The sequence below is a fragment of the Procambarus clarkii genome, chromosome 64 (genome assembly GCF_040958095.1).
Source record: "Procambarus clarkii isolate CNS0578487 chromosome 64, FALCON_Pclarkii_2.0, whole genome shotgun sequence".
NCBI classification, from domain to species: Eukaryota; Metazoa; Arthropoda; class Malacostraca; order Decapoda; family Cambaridae; genus Procambarus; species Procambarus clarkii.
In genome coordinates, this window is record NC_091213.1 from 10,925,123 (window position 1) to 10,948,646 (window position 23,524).

General features: G+C 41.5%; 1 protein-coding gene across 1 annotated transcript; it reads right to left on the reverse strand.

Annotated features, from left to right (window-relative positions):
• Positions 1-7,624: 7,624 nt before the first annotated feature.
• On the reverse strand, positions 7,625-22,348 carry LOC123769093 (glutamate carboxypeptidase 2). The gene is made up of 16 exons (XM_045760044.2): positions 21,790-22,348; positions 21,483-21,570; positions 20,880-21,036; positions 20,607-20,741; positions 19,969-20,094; positions 19,383-19,563; positions 18,877-18,967; positions 18,007-18,179; positions 17,543-17,678; positions 16,375-16,505; positions 15,350-15,612; positions 14,474-14,574; positions 14,093-14,238; positions 11,506-11,587; positions 10,985-11,077; positions 7,625-10,883 (listed from the first exon to the last, which is right to left on the reverse strand). The coding sequence occupies exons 1-16, from the start codon at positions 21,869-21,871 to the stop codon at positions 10,709-10,711; spliced, it is 2,160 nt and encodes a 719-aa protein (XP_045616000.2). The 5' UTR covers positions 21,872-22,348; the 3' UTR covers positions 7,625-10,708.
• Positions 22,349-23,524: the final 1,176 nt, after the last annotated feature.

Genomic DNA, 23,524 nt, shown 5'->3' on the forward strand with positions numbered 1-23,524 from the left:
AAGCAACCATTTGACTTCAACGAAAAGAAGGTAGTTATTCAACTGCATAAATCTCTGGTACAATAATCCAACAACTTGGATTATTGAATCCAAGCATGGAGGCATCATCTTCAGAAAGACATATCTGCTTTGGAGAAAGTTCAATACTAGTCCCAAAAAAATAATTCCAAAACTAAGTCGACTCTCATACCATTAACAGTTTAAGACCACATGGCTAACAACACTGCAAGCCAAGCATGACAGGGCTGATCTCATCGAAATTTTTAGAATACTGAACAGTTTGGAGGATGTTGGTCGAGACAACTTCTTCAAAAAGTCAAATTGTAACAAAAACAATTAGCAACGGTTAACAGCCCAACTAGCCATACTGTCGCTATGATCATGTGAAGGGACAGAAAACAGGATATGCTTTTTCCCCCGCAGTGTTAGGGTTATAAAATGAACATGGTTATACATCTATGGAACCGCCTAGCCGCCGAAGACGTAAAGGCCAAAACACTGCTGAATCACAAAAGCCAGCTCGATAAAATCATCAAGACAAAGTGGGGAGGACCTTTAACAATCCGCCAGCCTCCTGTCCTCATTGAGGCTACTAGAAAGATAGTGGTCTTCAGGTAAATTCAAGTAAATATCTTTACTTGAGTAAAGAACCTTAGTAAATTAAAAGAGAATAAATTAAACCTTACAAAAAAATTGACCGTAAACAAAATCTTTCATGGATACGCCTTAAACATTAAAATTTTGTAACTAGCGTCAAAAGATTGTTATTTGCTTAGCTAAACGAACTATAGGGTTCAGTTCCTGAACCGATTATGTGCCTCTGTAATCCTTTACACCACTGCCCACGGGATGGGTATGGGGTGCATAATAAAGAAAGAAAGAAAGGAAAAGATACGCCTTATATAGGCAGATATTATATTTTTGGTCGTTAGTGGTGTTCACACGTTGATATGCGTTCGTCGCTGAATGCTGAACCCTGATGCTAAGGGACGCTTGAAACGAACATTTTCAAAATGAACATTAAGGCCAATATTTGATTATGATTATCTGATATATTGTCTCCTTCTGAGTTGATAACACAACGTTTTGTCATTACAAAATAGGAAGTATTTTGACACCAGCAACAGCAGCTGGTAATTTTTTAAGTCATTATTCCATTCAGATTCAATTGATTTTCGTGAGCGAAACTTACTGAAATAAAACAAAAGAAAAGAGAAAATACCTCATCATAGAAGATGGAATTTCAAATTTATCTGGATAACTTGTATATTTATTACATTAACACAATTTCTTTATAATTCATATATTTGTTCCATTTATCCTAACCTTTTGACAGAATATAACATTGTTCAGATTATTCTCATCAACAGCACAGTTGCAGAAGTAGATTCAAATTCACAAAGCTCTACCTGCGTTCTTTAATGCGAGATGACAGATTGAGTTACCTTAATTGCTCTTAACTGAAACGCAGTTGGCCATATATATACTGAGGTTGAAATTAATAAAGTAACAGATGACTGCTGTTATCATGTTATATGATTGGTGACAAATCGGCCACTCACTCAAAGATCGTTTAACGTAGATAACCTAAATGAACTGCCGGAAAGAACTTAAAAGTTTCAGCTGTAGTTGTTCCTATCATTACAGTCTTATGGAAACCTGTATTATTAAATGGATTGTAAATAAGTGTTTTATTTGACTTTCTATTTGCTTAATTTATAATACTAGGAAAGGGGAAGTATGTGGCTCCACCAAAGTATCTCTTCCCCCTCCCTCTCCAACTTTTTTCCCCACCAATCCCTCAGTCCCTCTCCCACTTCCTCTTCCTCATGCACCTCTTTCCTATATGGGTGTAGCAAGTAGATTATCCCAATAATATACTCACTCCAAAGGCATTAGCCTCATGAGAGAAGCAAAGCTCTTCTTGGTACTAATTATGCAACTCAAACCTTTCCCAACTTCCACATACTATTCCTGTTAATCTTTGGAGAACGGTGAGGTGTTGCCCAAGCATAAAAGCAGCAGAGTGGCGAATAATAACTCACGGGAGACATCTCCCGTCACGCAGGGTGCAGTCGCACCTCCACAGATCTCCAGTATCAGCTCTTGATACTGGTAATGGCTCAAAAGGGCCACCACTTACAGGCTATTCATGCCCGTGCCACCTCTTGGGTGGCTTCATCTTCATCTTAACACATTCACAAAGGAGACATCTCCCGTCATGCAGGGTGCATTCGCACCTCCACAGATCTCCAGTATCAGCTCTTGATACTGGTAATGGCTCAAAAGGGCCACCACTTACGGGCTATTCATGCTCGTGCCACCTTTTGGGTGGCTTAATCTTCATCAATCAATCGAATAATAACTAGTCTACTTTCAAGTGTGGTCTAGAACAGACACTTGCGAGATACTGTACCGACGCTCAGTGCTCTCAACTCACACCAAAGTATCACCTGCGTACTTCTGTATATTCAACCAAATATATATATATATATTATCTTAGTGTTTGTATTTATTGTCACCATACTTTACGTAACAATAGAACTGTTACACGGGCTATTCATGTCCGTGCCACCTCTTATGTGGCTTAATCTTTATCAATTGTAGCGAGTAGATTATCCCAATAATATACTCGCTCCAAATGCATTGTTAATATTCCTGTCAACTTTTGGAGATGAATGAAGGTGAGGCGTTGCCCGGGCAACACGGTGAGGTGTTGCCCGAGCATATAAGCAGCGGAGTAGCGAACATTGGCTAGTCTACTTTCAAGTGTGGTCTAGAGCAGACACTTGCGAGATACTGTACCGACGCTCAGTGCGCTCAACTCACACCAAAGTATCACCTGTGTACTTCTGTATATTCGACCAAATATATATATAGGATATATATATATATATATATATATATATATATATATATATATATATATATATATATATATATATATATATATATATATATATATATATATATATATATATATATATATATATATATATATATATATATATATATATATATATATATATATCCTGCCCGAAACGCTTTGCGTAATAGTGGCTTTAGGCATTGTATGTACTAGCTCTATCTATAAAGCCAACAAACTTTGTAAAATCTCTTTATGTATGTATCTTACCTAAATAAAATTATTATTATTATTATATAGTATCTTAATATCTGTGTTTATTTGTCACCATACTTTACGTAACAATAGAACCGTTACAGGTCTGTTTCCAACTGGGGTTCGAATAGAGCCATTACCAGTATCATTAGCTGATACTGGAGATCTGTGGATGTGCGACTGCATGCACCCAACGGAGAGGTCGTGACCTCTCTCCTCTCCCTCGATTGATTGATTGATTGATGAAGATTAAGCCACCCAAAAGGTGGCACTGGCATGAATAACCCGTATGTGGTGGCCTTTTGGAGTCATTACCAGTAACATTAGCTGATACTGAAGGTCTGTGGAGGTGCGACTGCACCCTGCGTGATGGGAGATGTCTCTTGTGCGTGCTTTTTGATTGATAAAGAAACACTTTAGCGCTCCCGGGTCGTAAATAAACGACGCATAAATAGTCGTATTTTCTCCAGTAGGCGCCAGAGCGTCGTAAATTTACGCGCGATTAAAAAAATGTGTATAAAATCCAATTCTAATTCGATCGACATGGGGTTAGTATGAAAATGTTTGCCATTAAATTTCCGTTTTCTCTAATAGGCATATGGCCTATTTAAGAGAACGGCACTGTATTGTAACTTGGTGGAAAGACTATTGTATTGTTGACACGGCGAGGGTAATCGCCCACTTCACACACTCTTGGTGTGAGCCGCGATCATGATTCTATATTTATATGCATATGTTCGTGTAGAGAATTTTTTTATAATTACAGTGATACCAAATTTAACGCTGTAGGACAAGTGTGGAGTTGACAACCCTGAAAAGAGTGGAAACATTTCGTCGCTGTTTGGAGCTCAGAGATCGATGTAATTCTTTAGCTTTTTGTGAGATATAACTCATGCTTTGGTGACATATACATATGTTCTTATATATTCTTATAGATCATTCTATTGCAAACACTTTGGTATAAAAATGAGATCAGTACATCGAAAATTAAGGTCAGGACAGCGAAAAGAGTATGCACTTTTCAGTGTTGCCGCTCGGTCACCCGAAAACGCCGGGCCCATGAGGGGGTACATCCAGTTAAGCCACCCAAACGGTGGCCCTGGCATGAATAGCTCGTATGTGGTGGCTTTTTGGAGCCATTATCAGTATCATTAGCTGATACTGAAGGTCTGTGGAGGTGCGACCGCACCCTGAGTGATGGGAGATGTCTCCCGTGCCGTGCTTTTTGTCTCATCGTCCCTTTTATAACCACTCCTGCACTTCCCCAAATAAGAATGAATCTCTAATGAACTAATAATGATCACCAGCTTGAATGTTTGAAGTTGTTAATTTTAAATCAAATTCACATCCAAATACAACATTCTATTGTAAATTTTGCAACAGAACAACAGGCACAACAGAGCAACATTTGCAATAGACTCGTTCATCAGTCAAGAACTGTTATTGGCCGGTCGACAACTACAATATACAGTATATGTAATAACAAACTAGGAAACCCAACAACCCAAAGCTCCTGACACAACACTAGATGATGTTAAATATTTGCTTTTAATTGACTTAAGATATTGCTCGTTAATGACAAACTGCGTGATTTTAACTTATCGAAGTGTCGACATTTATGCTTTATAATAACTATTAACCTCCAGGATGACATTGATCAGAATATTATTCTGCACAAGTGGCGTCCTCAACCATCACCATGTGACGCCGGATGGGTCGTCGACGCTCCTCTCGTCTTTGACACAAGATTTCCCATCACCTTCCTCGCTCTTCTTGTCTCCTTCTCCCCAACGTACTCCTCGAGCTCCTGGAGTATAAGTCTCAAGACGAGTCTGTCAGGATGTCAGGCGGTTCCCAGCTCCTTCTTACACACCATCTACAGCTCCAACCTCTTCAGTTCTGCCTGTTAGAGCTGTACGTTTACCTTGAGATTTATAAGCTTATATATAACTGTCTTATCGTAACCTCCACCTCAAACGACCACAGCCAGACAGTAAGGAAAGCAACGAAGACTATCTCGGGGTACTAAAGATAATCTACAGCGACAGGATAACATAGCACGACATTGACTCTCACTACGTCAAGTCTGTCACGTGACACCAGCCTCTGATGTTGATGCCTCTCGTCGGTCTTGCCTGTCATATCTTCCTACTTGGGAACCTGTACACTCAAAATTGCTACCTTTAACACTTCCAATATATCCTCAGGATGAATATAGGGTCCACAACTATAGTCACTCGATGTGTATGGGGTCCACTAACAACCGTAGGATGTTTATGGTGTACACTATCAACTGTTGGATAAGTATGGAGTCCATTACCGCCCATAGGATGGGTATGGTGTCCACTACCACCCACTTGTGTGCGGTAGTGAACCCCATACCAATTCTTTGGATGGTAGTGGACCCCATACTCATCCTATGGGCGGTTGTAGGCCCCATACCTATCATACACTTGGTATTGGACCCCTTTACCCATCCTGTAGAGGGTAATGGACCCCATACCTACCCAGTGGACGGTAGTGGACCCATACCTATCCAGAGAGTAGTAGTGAGCCCCAAACCCATCCAGTGGATGGTAGTGGACCCCATACCCATCCAGTGGGTGGTAGTGAGCCCCATACCCATCCAGTGGATGGTAGTGGACCCCATACCCATCCAACAGGTGTAGTGGACCCAATATCCATCCTGTTTGCTGCAGTGTACCCCATAGACATTCAACGTCACATCCTTTTGACGTTTCTATAATCCATTCTCTTCGTTTTTCAAAGCCTAAACTATTGTATATAATGTTTGGTGCACGAACCATTATTATATGTAATAATTTATGAGTGCTTATAATAATTTACTGAGAAGCATCAAGATTTCTCATTAGTGCTAACCTTTAACAGGATGCACTGTAGAATAGTGGTTTAAATCATGGGTTGAAACATTAGGTGACGCAGAATGGAGATTAATTATAACGTTTTTTTTAACTATTTTAGTAAAGAAAGTTTGACCAGACCACACACTAGAAGGTGAAGGGACGACGACGTTTCGGTCCGTTCTGGATCATTCTCAAGTCGATAAAGTAATGGTACATACATTGAAAATGAGTTACCAACATAATGTTGGATTTCTAGATAGAGCTAGTACATACAATGCCTGAAGCAACTATTAATACGTACAGCCTTTCTGGCAAAAATATGGAATATGGAAGTACAGGGTGCGTGTGGTGGTACAGAGACCATGTGCTGGTAGTATTGGACCCAATACCGATGATGATTAAGATTAAGCCACCCAAGAGGTGGCACGGGCATGAATAGCCCGTAAGTGGTAAACCCAATACCCATTCTGTGAGTGTTATATGGTCCCTCTTTCCATTCTATGGGGGGGTTGTGGATCCCATACACATCATGTGAACGGTATTGGTCCCCATACCCATCCTGTGGGCGGTAGTGTAGTGTAATATAACCTAATGGAAACTGACCCAACTATGGGATGGGTTAACCCAAGTATCGCGTTTTCAAAAGGGTCACCCATGTTAGAAAAGACGAACGCCGAAAGAATATTGTTGAAAACATCTTGATAACTTATTAAACCAAAATTTGTTATTAGTCAAAAGAAAGACAGAGACGCGATCTATATCTGTGCTGCTTTTTCAACCATGTTCTCCCCTCTTTTACCTCTATTTTTATTTGTTCTCAACACATTTTATTCTTTTTACCCATTAGTTTTAAGCTTTAGTCATTAATGTTTTTCCTGCCCGAAACGCTTTGCGTAATAGTGGCTTTAGGCATTGTATGTACTAGCTCTATCTATTAACCCAACAAACTTTGTAAAATCTCTTTATGTATGTACCTTACCTAAATAAACATTTATTTATTTATTTATTCTTATATATAAAACCTCTACCAGACAAATATTTTAAGTAAAACCGAAGATATTTGTAGTTGTATAAAGTGGCAGTTTTCGTCGCTCGTCGAGCTCGAAACCCGCTGTATTCATCTCAGAACTATGCCTATTTCACGCAGATTCTTTAATAAACGTAAGAGTTTTATATGTCGCAATAAAGATAGAAATATAAACTTCATTTTAAATACCTTACCATGTGCATATTTAAATTTAAAGCAAAGATAAGTGTACTTTTATAATAGCCGAGCTTCGACCCCGGACAGATCGATCGACGGAGCAGCTCTCACTCTCAGAACAATGTTTAATTCACGTGAATTCGTTAATAAACATATATGTTTTATATGCCTCAAGAAAGATAGGAATATAAGGCTCATTTTAAACACTTTACCATAGACATAATTAAAGTTCTAATGAAGATTCATGTGTTTTAAGGATCGCCGAGCTCCGACCCCCCCCCCCCAGACCGGTCCGTCTAATTACCACAAGCTACACAAGCTTTATAAAGCTTCCTGGCAATACGTTAGTAATGAATAAATGTGATATATTTACTCATTATAATGTTGATGATGAATGTACAACACGAAAAAGACTATACAAGATATAGTCTTGTAGTTTCTGACTAATAAATAATTTTGGTTTAATAAGTTATCAATTGGCTGGATACTGATACCTAGGTAGTTTTCGTGAGTCCGGACACCGGCGATAGGGTGGTATTATTTATTTAACTTAAGAGATATATATTTTTAAATGTTGTCACATTAACGGCTACATCTTCCTTTCTTCTGACATATAGATTTTTAAGGTTAATTAAAATATATGGAAACTAATTATACAATTTATTGGCTAGCTCCACAACATTGACGCTTGGACCGTCGACTTCCTTTGATGCCACTTATTTCATAATGAAATTATATTAGTTTGGAGTAAATATATGTTTTCTCATGTTCTGCATTCAGCACCCACATTATAGTGAGTAAATATACCATATTACTTCATTACCTAAATAATGCTAGGAGGGTTTGAGTAGCTTTGGGTCTTTAGTGGGTAGAATCTCCAATAGATGGGGCGAGAGTCGCCCCATCTCTGGCCCAAGCAAGAGTCAAAACTTAATTTAAAATTGATATATCTTTGTCCTCCAACATGATATATTTCATTTGGTGCAATCATAATAATGTTCATATCTCGGTCTTTCTGGAGGCATATAAGGCTTTATTAGCGTATCTTTGTTAATTACACAATATATCGGCAAGTGCGTAGGCGTCTACTCTCCATGCCCGACAAGCTACTGAACGCCACTATAAAAACATATGTATCTTCACTTGAGCTATAAATATGTCTATTGTAATGTATTTAAAATGAAGCTCATATTTTTATCTTGCTTAAGACATATAAACCATTTATGTTTATTAACGAATTTACGTGAAATAAACATTGATCTGAGAGAGCGTTGCTCTGTCGTTCAGTCTGTACGGGGTCGGAGCTCCGTAATTTTTAAAATACATGTATCTTCATTAGAACTTTAAATATGTCTATGGTAAAGTGTTTAAAGTGAAGCTTATATGTGTGCCTTTCTTGAGACATATAAAACTATTACGTTTATTAAGGACTCTGCGTGAAATAGGCATAGTTCTGAGATGAATACAGCGGGTTTCGAGCTCGACGAGCTATGAAAACTGCCACTTTTATACAACTACAAATATCTTCGGTTTTACTTAAAATATTTGTCTGGTAGAGGTTTTATATATAGATCGTGTCTCTGTCTTTCTTCTGACTAATAAATAATTATGGTTTAATATGTCATCAAGATGTTTTCAGCAATAATAATACCCTATTGGAAGCGCGATACTTGGGTTAACCCATCCTATCGTTGGGTCTGTTTCCTACTGAGGTTCGAATATATGCATATTATAATTTGGCGCCAATTGAAATATTTCCAGATTGTAAGTCATATAATAATTATTATAATTTACTAAGAACTACCAAAATTTCTCAAAAGTAAACTACGAGTCTACAATAGGATGTAGCTGATCCATGATATGCGAATAGGATGGAAAATATTACGCAAATATCTTCGGAAACTTGTGTAATGAATCATTCAGAACCTTATACACCTCATATGTGAGACCAATACTAATGGAATATGTGGCTCCAGCCTGGAATCCACATCTAGTCAAACACAAAACAAATTTAGAATAGGTTCAGAGGAAGAAAATACTGGAGGGACAGGTCCCAAATCTACACAGTAAAATAACAACGTACTGGAGTGAACGACATGGAAGAAAATGCAGAATAGAACCAGTGAAGAGCAGAGGTGCCATGGGCACAATCAGAGAACACTGTATGAACGGTGTTCATACAGTGAATACACTGTATTTACAGTCTCCGTGGTGTAGTGGTAAGACACTCGCCTGGCGTTCCGCGAGCGCTATGTAATGGGTTCGTATCCTGGCCGGGGAGGATTTACTGGGCGCAATTCCTTAACTGTAGCCTCTGTTTAACGCAACAGTAAAATGTGTACTTGGATGAAAAAACGATTCTTCGCGGCAGGGGATCGTATTCCAGGGACCTGCCCGAAACGCTACACGTACTAGTGGCTGTACAAGAATGTAACAACTCTTGTATATATCTCAAAAAAAAAAAAAAAAAAAAACATCAGAGGCCCACGGTTGTTCAACGTCCTACCAGCGAGCATCAGAAATATTACAGGAACAACCGTGGACATCTTTAAGAGGAAACTAGATTGTTTCCTTCAAGGAGTGCCGGACCAACCGGGCTGTGGTGGGTATGTTGGCCTGCGGGCCGCTCCAAGCAACAGCTTGGTGGACCAAACTCTCACAAGTCAAGTCTGGCCTCGGGCCGGGCTTGGGGAGTAGAAGAACTCCCAGAACCCCATCAACCAGGTATGCCAACAGGCTAGTCCACGAGCTGAGAGATATGAGCTATGAGGAAAGATTACTGGAACTGAACCTCACGACACTGGAAGACATAAGAGTTAGGGGAGACGTCATCACTTTCTATACAATTATCAGAGGAATTGACAGGGTCGATAAAGATAAACTGTTTAGCATGGGTGGGACACAAACAAGGGGACACAGGTTTCAGAGTAGTTAATAGATCGAATGCATTAGGCAATGGTGTGGAGGAGGCAGACTATACACAGTTGCAAATGTAGATATGATAGAGCCCAATAGACTCAAGAATCCGTATACCAGTTGACTGACAGCTGAGAGGCGGGACCAAACAGTCAAATCGCAACCCCCATAAACACAACTAGGTGAGTACACCAGAAGTGAGAATGGAAAATTACAATTATCGTTCAAATTTGATCAAACAGACTATTCTGGTGTCTACGGCGATGGAAAGGGTACTATGGGACAGGTACTATGGTACGCGAGGAAGGGTTGGTGCCTGGTGATAGGTAATAACTATAAATCTACCACAGGGAAACTGTGAACATTAGCAGCATAGGAACTATGATCATTATGTCCCTGAGCCCATTATGTGCCTCTGTAACCCTTTCCACTACCTCCCACAAGATGGGTATGGGGTGCATAATAAATGAACTAAACTAAACTATGCGACACAAGTACTATGGTATCCCGAGGACAGGTTGCAGTGTGAGGGGTGAGGACAGTGATATTCTTGTTTGGTCTACCACAGTGTGAAGATGATGACAGTGATGGGCTCGATTTAGTCTACCACAGGGTGAGAGTGAGGGCACTGGTGGCCATCTGAAAGTGATGGGTAAGGACGGAGACCTGCTCGTTCAGCTGGGTAACATCGGGCTCGGCCACTCTCAAGAGGTCTCGTAGGCTAGGGAAGGTGTCCCACAGGTATCCGTTGATAGAACTTGGTGCCAGGAACACGTGACTGCAGGGAAGATGTATACGTATATTATGTATACGTATATATATATATGTTTGATAGTATGCAAGCTAAAGTTATACAGACTACACATGACCAGCTCTTACTTGAGGGTTGGCCTGCCGGGAAGGCCTCGAGGAGCCAAGAGAGAACGATCCAACAGCATCATGGCGTCGTTGTACCGCCGGAGGGTCAGCTCGCTGTCGAAGACCAAGGCCCGAGTGTGAGATATAGAGAGAGACCTTACCATACAGAGTGAGCGAGTGTGAGCAACAATGAGAGGTCAGGGCAACGAGTCAGATACCAAGAACAATTGAAATGCTTTAGCTCACTTCCTATGTTCGAAATGCACTTCCATTAATGCTTCAAATACAAATAATTTGCAAACAGAACCTAACGCCTAACCAAGCTTTAACTATACTTGCTTACGAGGTCGGGTTGAGCATTTTAACATTTGTAGAGGTGCGATTCGAACAGAAAGAAGATTGATCGCCAACGTCTCTTGTAAGATCGTGTAAAGTCTCTTTCATTCATAAACAGGAAGTTGCCGGCCGGATTAATAAGCATTTGGCCTATGTTTTGATACTGAGCAAATTTCTTGAATAGAACGAGTTCTAAAATTACTTACTCACTTAGGTCCTCAGAATCCAGGTTGTTGGTAAACTCCTCTGCAGCGTCTTGCAAGGCATCAACACTTTCGTTCAGATATTCTGTTGACATAAAAGGAATTCTGAACATCTGCCAAACACTTTCCTCCCCGGCGGACACAAAATTGTGTCCGCCGGGGGTCACTTGAAAATCTGCAGGTGACCTATTTTTATGTCTGACGAACAAATATTAGTATAAAATTCAATTCTTCTCTGAGAGACATGGGGATAGTATGAACATGTTTGCCATAACATTTACGTTTTCTTTAATGGCCACATAGCCTATTTCAGAGAACGGCATTGTCTTGTATCTTCGTGGTAAAACTATTGTATTGTTGACACGACGAGTGTAATCGACGAAGTTACTTTACTTGGTGCCGGTCTAACGCATCCTTGTGTGACATTTTATACATATATTCTTCTAGAACATTCTATTGCGAACACATTGGTAAAAAATAAAATATGTACATCGAAAATTAAGGTCAGCACAGTGAAAAGAGTATACACTTTTCCGCGTTGCCGCTGGATGGCCCGAAACAGTGATTCCACTTTGAGCAAGTTTTGGTCCTGTTTGTGGAGTTATATATAACTTATATATAAAGTTATATATAGTTATAATTATTAATTTATAAATATAAAGTTATAATTATTAAGATATTTAATGTTCTATCATTTGTGTCCACAAGGTGACGCAGGTGACAGGTCACACATTAATGATCAGCAATTTAGCGTGTGGATATAAGTTAGATGGCGCAAGAGATCTACATAACAACATTAATTAGGAAAAGGAAAAGTGGCCATGTTAAGTGGCTTAACAGTAATAACAGAGAATACAGATAAACACAGATAACTAAGATTTAGAGTCGAACAAAACACAGATGGGATAATTAAGTGGAGAGTGGTGTGGGAGAGAGTAGTGTGGGGAGAGAGTAGTGTGGGAGAGAATAGTGTGGGAGAGAGTAGTGTGGGGGAGATAATAGTGTGGGAGAGAGTGCAGATGTTGTGGGAGTGGGAAGAGAGTGGTGTTCCATTATTCACTTCCTGACAATCATTTTTGTTTATATAATTTTGGAAGGGATGGATGCTAGTGACAATGGTATTGTTTATAACTTACTCTGTGCTGCTCTCCATCTTGAATGATGGACAAATATTTGCCTTTTTCCAAAATTCCAGGTGATTGACGGCCTTCAATGTTAAATGACTATTTCCCTCCTGACTCCAGTATACTAATTTCTGGAAATAGCGCCTCCCATTTCCTCTGATCTCTATTTCTATTTGCTCTGATTCCTTCTATATTTATTTATTTACAAGAAGGTACAATGGGTTTCTGAGAGTACATAATATTGGTATTTTTACAGTCTTGTAAAGCCACTAACATGCATAGCGTTTCGGGCAGTGTTTTCATATGATCTATACTATTAAAAGTACAGATCACTCAGACCTCTGTTGTGAGTGACTTGTACTTTTCACGTACCTTTATGACCTTGTCCATCTCTTTTGAATCAGGGATTTGCTTGCAGCTTTCTAGATGTTACTGCTGCTCAGCTTAGACTCGGCTATAAGTATCTCTGGGAATTTGTATTACCTGATGATGTAGACCTGACCAAATGTAAACTGTGTCAGCAAAATTATTGGCACACCCTCCGTCACTATGTGATGGAGTGCGAAAAGATACGTGAATTCAGAGACAATTCTATAATAAACGTGCAAGAAATCTGTAAATATTTAATTCAAAATGATCTGCTGCCAGAAATTTTAGCTAAATATTCAGTCTGCTACCTGTAGATAGTGTATGTGGGTGGTTGTAACCTTTCCACCGCTACCTACTGATTGGAGGGGGGGGGGAGGGAGGGCAGGATAAAGATATCAATTATGACACTACCTCATTACATATGTCAGTTGCTTGATTTAGAGATAGTAGTTGTGGTCGGTCTCGAACCCATTGTTGATGTAACAATATACATTAAATTTTGTAACTAGCTCATCAAGATTGTAACTTGCTTAGTTAAATGAAATTTAGGGTTCAGTCCCTCAGCACCATTATATGTATCTCTCTAGCCCTTTCTACTACCGCCCACAGCATGGGTATGGGGTGCATAATAATTGAACTAAACTCTTCTCGTCAACTTCCTGCGTGGGATAAAATGCTCTGTGGCCTCTGTATAGTTCCGGATTACGAATTGCCATCGTTTCATTTATTGTCTTCCCCTTGTAATTCATTCTGCAGTTGAACTTTCTGTAGGTAGGGTCTTATCCTCCTGAAGTCCCCGAGTGTGGAGGCTTGCAATCCTCAGATCTATTCTGTGTTTGGAAGTGTGTTAGCTGACCAGCAGTGTTGACGCTGTTGACACAGAAGGCAAGAATGCTGAAGGCGAGTCAGCAGAAAAAAAGTTATTACATTTCGGCTGGAACGAATAACCGAATCTATTTCTTCTGCCCCAACCTACCTTCCTCCGTGTCTCATTTTCTCGTGTGTTTCCCACTCCCCTGTGTGTGTCTTCCCGCTCTCCCTCATCCCTATATGTCTTCCCCTCCCTCACCCCCGTCTCCTTCCCCTCTGTCCGTCACCTGTCGTGATGTTAAGTGAGGTCAACTGAGTTTCATATGAGTGAAGGAACTCTTTCCAGGAGGCGCTGATGAAGGTAGCGTAGGGTAGTACCCCGAGCGGCAGGAGGGGACGCGTGGAGAACTCCAGCGCTAGCAGGCCCCACAGTCTGTAGAAGACACGTACGAAATGCTGTTAAAACAATATTCCATAAAATAATATTGGTGTGAGTTTTACATTCTTGCAAAGTCACTAGCACACGTAGCGTTCCGGACAGATCTAAGCTGAGGTATTTATAATAAGTTGGGACTCACTCGACCAGCGGGGAGACTCACTCGACCAGCGGGGAGACTCACTCGACCAGCATGGAGACTCACTCGACCAGCTGGAGAGGGGGAACTCACCTAGCGGAGGCTTGATGATAGAGAAGTCCACGGTCCATGAGGCGAGTGTTCAATGTGTAGGTTTCGTAGGCTGTATGCCGGAGGGGAAGACCTTGTTCTCCCTGTGGTGTAAACATGAATAAATTCACGTGAACAAGTACACACTCCCCTCCCTTCTTCCCTACATGTTAATTCATCGTTACATCAACGTCATTAGATCAGCGTTGCCCCCCCGTGAAGGTGGGGAGGGGGAGGTTAATTCGCTTCGCGAAGATCAGTCAGAAAAATAAAATCACAAAGCACGCAACAAAAGCCAGAATCTGTTCATTCCATAAATTTCAGAGTTGTGGCGATAGCACTTTATTGAGCTGTCGCTGTTTACCATTTGTAATTTGTCTTGACGACAAAGGTGTGGGGGGGGGGGGGACCGTTGAATAAATCCACAAGGGCCGTGATGAGGGTTCGAACCTACGAACAGGCAGAGGTCACGACCTCTCCGTAGGGTGCAGTTGCACCTCCACAGATTACCAGCTAATGATACTGGTAATGGCTCCAAAGGGCCACAACGTACGGGCTATTAATGCCCGTGCCACCTTTTGGGTGGCTTAATCTTAATCAATTAATCATCTACAAGCAGGATGTTCCCAGTTGTGCCTTAGTCAACTGCGCCACGACACGGTTAAAAGAATTGCAACCTAGAGTGCTACTACTCTCACTAGGATCCCGTAGCTTCTCCGAAGCCCAGTCGGGGTTTCAAATTTCTTCGCCTGTGTGTATTGGCATCGTTCCTTCAGCCTGTCGTCATATCCCAGCTTCTTGTAATCCTATTCCTCCCAATTCCTATATATAATCCTCCTGGCTTAGCGCTTTCTGCTCATAATCAATTCATTAACTCACCGGGGCAACCGTGAAGCACATATCCATGCTGGAGATCCCCAGAGTAAACATGAAGGCCCGGTAGTCGCTGCCTGAGCCGATGGGCTCCACCTTGGGACGAACGACGCCGGTGGTGTTGTCTGGGAAGCGGTCAAGCCAGGTGTCGTAGAGGCTTGAATGACCTTTTTCTACTTCTTCTTGGTCCGGGTTAGGCACCATAGGAGCCAGCTCCATGATGATGTCGTGGAGCATCGGCACTCCCTTGGCCATGAACGAGTAGTTACCTGGACACATTAAAATGAGTACAAGTTGAATTGGATAAGATAAAATACGGGGTTAGCCCTATTTTTTTTATCAAATTAGGACAGTTAGTGCACGTCATGTTTGAAGACATGACTTTGGAGATTTTATCTTTGTAATTCTTTCGTACTTATATATTTGTTCAGTGAGTGAGCGTTCTCTTTAGGTGCTTTGCTAAAACTTATGTTATGTTTTCATAGGAAAAAGTAAGAGCTTGGGGGTGATCGTCAAAGACTTTAGATCCCACTGGTTAAATTACCTGGAAAAACATCTCCTTTTCATCAAGATAATATTTGGTAGTGCTGTAACCTTCTAGAATATGACTAGAATCTTTCTAGTCTTCACGTTCAAAACTCTACTACCATCTCTCATCTTTATTGTCCTCTATCTCTTACTTTCTCCGTTCTCTCTATTTTCCCTCTGCCCTTCTTTCTCACCTCTCCCTCTATCTGTTTCTCCTCACTCAATCTCACCACTTTCATCCCTCTCTCTAACTCTCCCTCATTTTTGTTTACATTTCTGAATTTCTTCGGCCCCAAACTTTCCCTCCTCGCCCCCAAACTCTCCCTCCTCGCCCCCAGACTCTCCCTCCTTGCCCAAAAACTCTCCCTCCCTCCCTCCCTCCCTCCCTCCCTCCCTCCCTCCCTCCCTCCCTCCCTCCCTCCCTCCCTCCCTCCCTCCCTCCCTCTCTCTCTCTCTCTCTCTCTCTCTCTCTCTCTCTCTCTCTCTCTCTCTCTCTCTCTCACCTGTCATCACAGTCTCAACGTTGAGATAAACCACCGCTCGGTCTCTGAGGGTAGAGCTGAACTGCTCAGCATACTCCGTGGAGCCGATCACTCCAGGGTGGCCGGCCGCCCAGCTGCAGAACACCAGGGTCCTGTTGGCCAAGGACACCGGCTCGTCAATGTTTGATTCCCGGAGAGGGGGATGTGATGATTCTCACGGTGTAACATGGGGGACGTAGATGGGCAGAGCATCTGGGCCTATAGGCAGCCATATACACCGGCTGATAATGCTCTCTCAGCTTACCCAACATATGTTTGGCTTCCAAAATGCCCCTTTTAGGGGTTTCTATCACAATGCGGTTTAAATTACTGCTTGGGGAAGGGAATTTAATTCGTCTTGTTATGTAGTTATTGTTTCGTGGTACCAAAGAGTGTTGATATACTAGTTGCTGTACGAACTCTTATGCGTTGGATAAGATATTGAATTGCTTGCTTCAAAATATCAGTGCTTGATTTAATTTAAGTTAGTAGGTCGGCACAACAGCTGGTCTTACGCTAATTCTTGCAACTGTGTTTGTTTATAACTTCTAGTTTGTCTATGTTAATTATTATCTCTCTGGTTTAGTTTTCCTTTTACTAGGAGCTAAAATGCCTGTGATGTAAATATGTAAATTAAGTTATTTATATATAAAATTATTTACTATATCCAATCTTCGGTCCTCTCCATTGCAGCTATTTCATTCTAGGCCTAATAGTAATAGCCCTAGGGCGATTATATCGTGGTTGAAGGAACAGTCGTAGCACCTGATATATCTAAAAAGCTCCAAGGGCTGCTAGTGTAAAAAAAGTGAAACATAAAACATGAAAATTTGTTGTTAAGTGATCAATTATATCATATACAAAGCAGATTGCTCTCGATTTGATCTAACTCACTGAAAATATTTTTGCAGAAGGCTCACTTACAAACTCTTTAGATATATTTATATGAGTTACTATAATTAAAAAGAAGTATACAACCCCCCTTGTTTCTCTCTCTCTCTCTCTCTCTCTCTCTCTCTCTCTCTCTCTCTCTCTCTCTCTCTCTCTCCAGAAGCACCATTCACACGCCTCCCACCTTTCTATTACCATGCCTTTTCCCCCTTCCTCTCTTTACACCACTGCCGTCCACCCCCTAACCCCTCTACCTGACCTCCTCGGCCTCCACTGGTCCTTGTACATCTGGCCAAAGATTCTCGTGAGCTCGGTGAGTGTGGCCGTCGCCGAGGAGGGGTCGACACCCCCGTAGGTCCAAGCATCGTAGTGGTTGCCTAGCAAAACAAACCTGTCTGTGATGAATGAAGGAATGTGTTTTTTAGCGGCAAAAGAGAATTGTTTCCATAGTTGTATTAGTTAATGAACGACGCTGAAGGAGCAACAGAAGAATTGTTTAATATTATACGAGAGATATCTGGTGGGTTAAGGTTTAAAGCTCTTAAGCTTGTTTACATGAATCAGTAATCGTCTAACCCTTTATATATCTTCTGTATTAAATATATTACATGGGTGAGACCATCAACAAGAACTATTGCCTCACAACCTATTTATCTGTAATATATTAATTGGCTATGCAAAGTTCTCAGGCAGTATTACAGGATAGCAAAGATGAAGACTTACCAGGCTCCAAGGACCCCTTCAAGACGCCCACCACATCCTGCACAGTCTTGGTGGTGAACTTGTTGTTCACTTCCAGCTTCACCCTCGCCCCGTTGTCCAGACCAGGTCCCAGCCTGTAGGGGAAATCCAGACCTCCCTGCCACTCCTCAGGGGCCTCTGGTCCGCTCATAAGTCTGTTAGATTAAATACTTTTAATTATGCTCCGGCTGCTACAACTGCTCCCTACTACTATTTAGACATCTGCCACTAACTTCGACGCTAATATATCTCTCTTTCTCTCGCTATATGAGAGAGAATAAGAATGAGAATGAGAATTTTAATGAGAAAGACATTACACGCAAACACGCAAGCCATACACAATCGATTGGTGTGGTGGTCATAGTACTGTGTTCGTTTTGGGGTGATTCTGAATGCCTTGGGTTCGAATCCTGGTCAGATGATTTATATATATCATTAGTGATATATATAACATGTTTGTTTACCTGTACGAGGTTGTAGGCTAGACACTTGGGTCAAGCCTCACCCAACTTCGCAGGGTGAATGGTCTGGGATACGGGACAATATAGGTTGTTCGGAGTCTGTCCTACTGGTTGGAGCTAAGAAGGAGGGGGGGGGGGTGGTAGGACCGATCAGTAACCCCCCCTCGCCAACATCTAATCATTATGCTAAGATATGAAAACAACAACGTAATCGGTCTAAATAACACTATAATTCCTGGTCAAGTTACGGGGCTAGTCATGTCCATGTCACCTCTTGGGTGGCTTAATCTTCATCAATCAATCCTGGTCAAGGCAGCAGAAAACAGTCGATACTCAAAAGTAAAATGACAAAAATCTTGTTATTAGCGACTATGAAAGCCGGAAGATTTACCTGAGGAGGTTTGAGGCGTCTCCGTACCCTACCGGCTGGACGGGTATCTTGGGCAGGTCGGCTTTGTCCAAGGGTATGCGATGGGCAGCCTCTGAGTACATGAATAGAAACAAAGCTATTCAGAACATGGACGAAATAAACCCAGATACACACAATTAGCAGTTATCACCTCGGCTTTTATGCACACAAAAGCGTGTTTTTGTTGTAGTGTGATTTTCAAAAGACGGCTCCAAGCCGGGGAGATTATGCAGCACCATCTGTATCACTGGACATTCTGAAGGCGTTAATGCCCAACAAAAGAACATTGAGGCGATCGATATCAAAAGAATCGGACACAAAAGGGAAGCGAGAGCGACGAACACTCGGAAAATCAGGACATTCTACAAAGAGATAGAACATTACATAATAAATTGTTAATGATTTTCGTATAGACTTATAAATATATCTCAGTGTGGGAGCGTGTGGAATTCTACATCTTAGCTGTGGCGAGGTACTCTGGACCTTACCTGTGGCAGGGTAACCAGGTGTGAGGAGATCTCCTTGCAACCTGAGGGAGTCCAGCCGAGTAGCACCCGGAGGAGCAAACACCGTGGAAGGGAAGGTAAGGTTGGCTCCTAAGGGCGCTACGTCCGCGGGATCGCTGTACAATATGACTCCTTTTGCCCCGCGAGCTTCAGCAAGCATTACCTTCAGGAGCAGGAGGAAGGGTCATGGCTGTGTATGGAAGAGAGTGGTCATGATTGTGTATGGAAGTTAGGATGTATGGACGGGTGAATGAGTGTATGAATGTTGGTATAAAGCTATATAAATGACTACCAGGAAAACAAGCGAAGAGTCACAATAACGTGGCTGAAGTATGTTGACCAATCCACACACTAGAAAATGAAGGAACGACGACGTTTCGGTCCGTCCTGGACCATTCTCAAGTCAAGTCGATCACAATCGACTTGAGAATGGTCCAGGACGGACCGAAATGTCGTCGTCCCTTCATTTTCCAGTGTGTGGATTGGTCAACACCAGGGAAAACAACTTTGATGTTATCTTTTAGATTGTACCAACACAATAATATATCATCACAGAGAAAGCTCATACCTTGTCTCCTGGTAGGACCTGGCCGTAGCGGACGATGACAATGGAGTCCTTAACGACAATGTTTTGGTCCTCTAGGTACTGGAAGTCATCGCTGGAGCCGTAGTTGGCGTAGACCACACTCTTGCTCTGTTACTCAGGGATGTATGTCCAGTCACTTTCAGTTTGAGAGTCGAGCATTTTTAGCAATATTTGTCAAGAAACTATATCAGATATCTTCGTTGGCTATTGAATATATCATTTGGGATTTTAGGGTTTACCAAAGAGAGCGAAATTTAACACACCTATTTATTCCTGCTAAGAATCATACAGCTCATGTATGATTCCTCCTATGAACAGACAGCATATTTAACAAATATAAGGAAGTATGTGTCAAAATGTTGACCAAACCACACACTAGAAAGTGAAGGGACGACGACGTTTCACTCCATCCTGGACCATTCTCAAGTCGATTGTGGTCCAGAATGGTCCAGGACGGACCGACATGTCGTCGTCCCTTCACTTTCTGGTGTGTGGTTTGGTCAGCATATTTCAGCCACGTCATGCAGAAGAGGAGTCAAGGTAACTCCTCTTCTGCATGTGTCAAAATATTCGTCTTATCACTCTGGAAATGAACAAATAAGAGTAGACTCGGGACTCACTTCGGCTGTGCCCACCCCAGAGAAGGCGCTGAAGGAGAGGATTTGGTCTTGTCCTGCTGGAGGAGGGTCTTCAAGGGACGGCTGGGTGTTTGACGATTCGAAGATTTCGTAGTTTTCAGAATCTAAGATGTAGAACTGTTGAGTGTATGAAACGTGTCTTAGAGGAATCAACTTTAGCTACTCAGAACGAAATGTCCATGTAGCACGGTCTATAGTGAGCCCGTAATAAACATAACATGCCCTCGCTTCTTAAAATATAAACACTTAACTCACCTTATTGGGCTTCTCTGGGTCAGGAGAAGCTAGGAGGACCTTGTACTCCAGCACCTTGACCGGATGAAGACCGTGAGCTCTCCATCGAGTCGCAATTTCGTTGGCTAGAACCTTTTCTCTTTCCGAACCCGCAGGGTGTGTTTCTCTGGTCAGGAAGCTGGGAAGGTGAGATGGTGTACATATAGCGTACTCCAGAAGTCCATATGATACCTATTTTATTTCTGGGTGAATAGTAAATCAGAACAAGAGACTAGGTAGTTTCACTCAATTTTTTATAATCAGTCACACGCAGACTGACTGGCTGAGTTACTCTGGTCACATAATAAGCATATATACATAGTGCTAGAGGGATTAGAAATTTTGCAATACTCCAAGAAAAACGGGATTTTGCAGTTACATTCTAAAATTATGTGAAAAAAAAAGATTATATGTAAATGATATATACATATGTTTACCTTAAATTTTCATTTTCTAACATAGTTTTCTAAATTACAGAAAATGTATTCAATGACTATCTATGTTATTTAGAGTCAATAATAGAAACAATTCGAATTCAATAATTCAATTTAAGATGAATAAATGGTTTCAATACACTCTCCTTACCTCAAAAATTCATGAATATTATTTGTGTTTACATTGTTGATAATGTACTGTTTGTAGTCTTTGCCACCGTCAGTGGGACTCAGCGTCACTGCATTGAAGGAAAAACATTCATTAAATAGGTTGATCTATGTCCCCCTTTGCTAACTACTGACCATTCTCAGAATAGCCAGTCGTTAGCCAGGAAGAAACCGGAATAAGTGTAAGATACTTTGGGTTTTCCAGTGTCAGGGACAGAACTAATCGGTTATATTTCCACTTCCATGAGTATTTAGCTATAGGATAGCATCTTAACACCTTAAGAACCTACCCACGAAAGTGATGACGATGATAGCCAGCATCAAGGTGACCGAGACGGCTACTGTGATGGCCAACGATACCTTCATCTCCATCTGTCGTTGAGGGGTGCTCCGTCGTTTGAGATTGTTGCTTCCTGTCGTTCTCTTACACTGTAGGTTGTAAACTAACTAACTGTCGTTCCCTAACACTGTAGGATGTCACCAAATCGTTGCAGACTACAACTATTAACCCAGAGAGGAAAGCCTCTAAGCGCTTTCTTTTCTTGGAGTTTCTTGACTATTTTCTGCCTGAGAGTCACCCTCAGTGCACAGAAATAACCACTGAGCCCTGCATGTGGGTGTGTTAGCGTGGGAGATATTAATATATGGAAGATAACAGCAGCGGGGGAGGAACAGTGTTATCAGATGATATCCCCAGGGTCTTCGACCTTCAACAGAGGGGTTGATTCGAGGGGTGTACACGTGCATTTGCACGTGCGCTGTCAGCTAGTCAAGATTGTAGGGTTGAGCTCCAGCTCCACAACCTTGAACTGGAGCCTTGAGCTTCAGCTCCGGGGCCTTGCCTCTCTTCCAGCTTTCAGCAGAAAGAAAAATGTGATTAGGTTAGGTCGGGATATATTTCATATTATTTATATTTAGTGGAACAATTTTTTCAATTAAATAAGACAATTTTAATATACAAGATATTTCCTTTTCACCTAAACCAAAGAATCTGCCTTTAAAGGTGAAATTGAGTATAACTTTGGATTGTCAATAAGCAGTCTGAGAGCAATAGTACACCAAGAATTTCAACAAAATCTTGTAGCTCTGAGGCAAAGTGAAATCGACAATAGTAATTCCATATACCATCATACTGTCATGCAAGAGGAGCCACACATCTATGGATCATCCAATAAAATCAGCAGACTTCTAGATGTTACTACTGCTCGGCTTAGACTCGACTATAAGTATCTCTAGGAAGTCTCATTATCTGCCGATGTAGACCTGACCAAATGTAAACTGAGTCAACCAAATTATTCGCTCACCCTCCGTCACTATGTGACGGAGTGCGAAAAGATATGTGAATTCAGAGACAATTCTATAACAAATGTTCCAGAGATGTGTAAATATTTCATCCAAAATGATCTGCTACCAGAAATCTTAGCCAAATATCCCCAGTTTGCTAACTGAAGGTCACAGTGTCACAATTGATATGTTTGTCCTGTACTCCGCCCCCCATCCAATGGGCAGCGGTGGATAGGTTACAATCACTTAGTTACTACCTACAATTAGCAAATTGGGGATATTTGGCTAAGATTTCTGGTAGCAGATCATTTTGAATGAAATATTTACACATCTCTGAAACATTTGTTATAGAAATGTCTCTGAATTCACGTATCTTTTCGCACTCCATCACACACCTTGAGGTTACCTTGAGGTGCTTCCGGGGCTTAGCGTCCCCGCGGCCTGGTCGTCGACCAGGCCTCCTGGTTGTTGGACTGGTCAACCAGGCTGTTGGACGCGGCTGCTCGCAACCTGACGTTTGAATCACAGCCTGATTGATCAGGTATCAGTATAGTAACGGAGGGTGTGCAAATAATTTTGTTGACACAGTTTGTTGTTGTGTCACACCCGCACACACACACGCACACACCAGGCCAAAACCGTCAGTAATTTCAAAGCATTATATGACAAAGAGTGCAGGGAAGACGGGACACCACGAGCGTAGCTCTCATCCTGTAACTACACTTAGGTAATTACACACAC

Bases quoted from the DNA above. Each gene is read 5' to 3' on its own strand.
- LOC123769093 (XM_045760044.2), bottom strand. From the start codon at position 21,871: ATGGAGATGAAGGTATCGTTGGCCATCACAGTAGCCGTCTCGGTCACC. The intron at 18,180-18,876 runs GTAAATCTTCCG...TTAATCTAACAG, and splicing joins GACGCCTCAAACCTCCTCAG to ACTTATGAGCGGACCAGAGG. The intron at 11,588-14,092 runs GTGACGGACAGA...TTATGTCAACAG, and splicing joins CTCACTTAACATCACGACAG to AATATCTGAACGAAAGTGTT.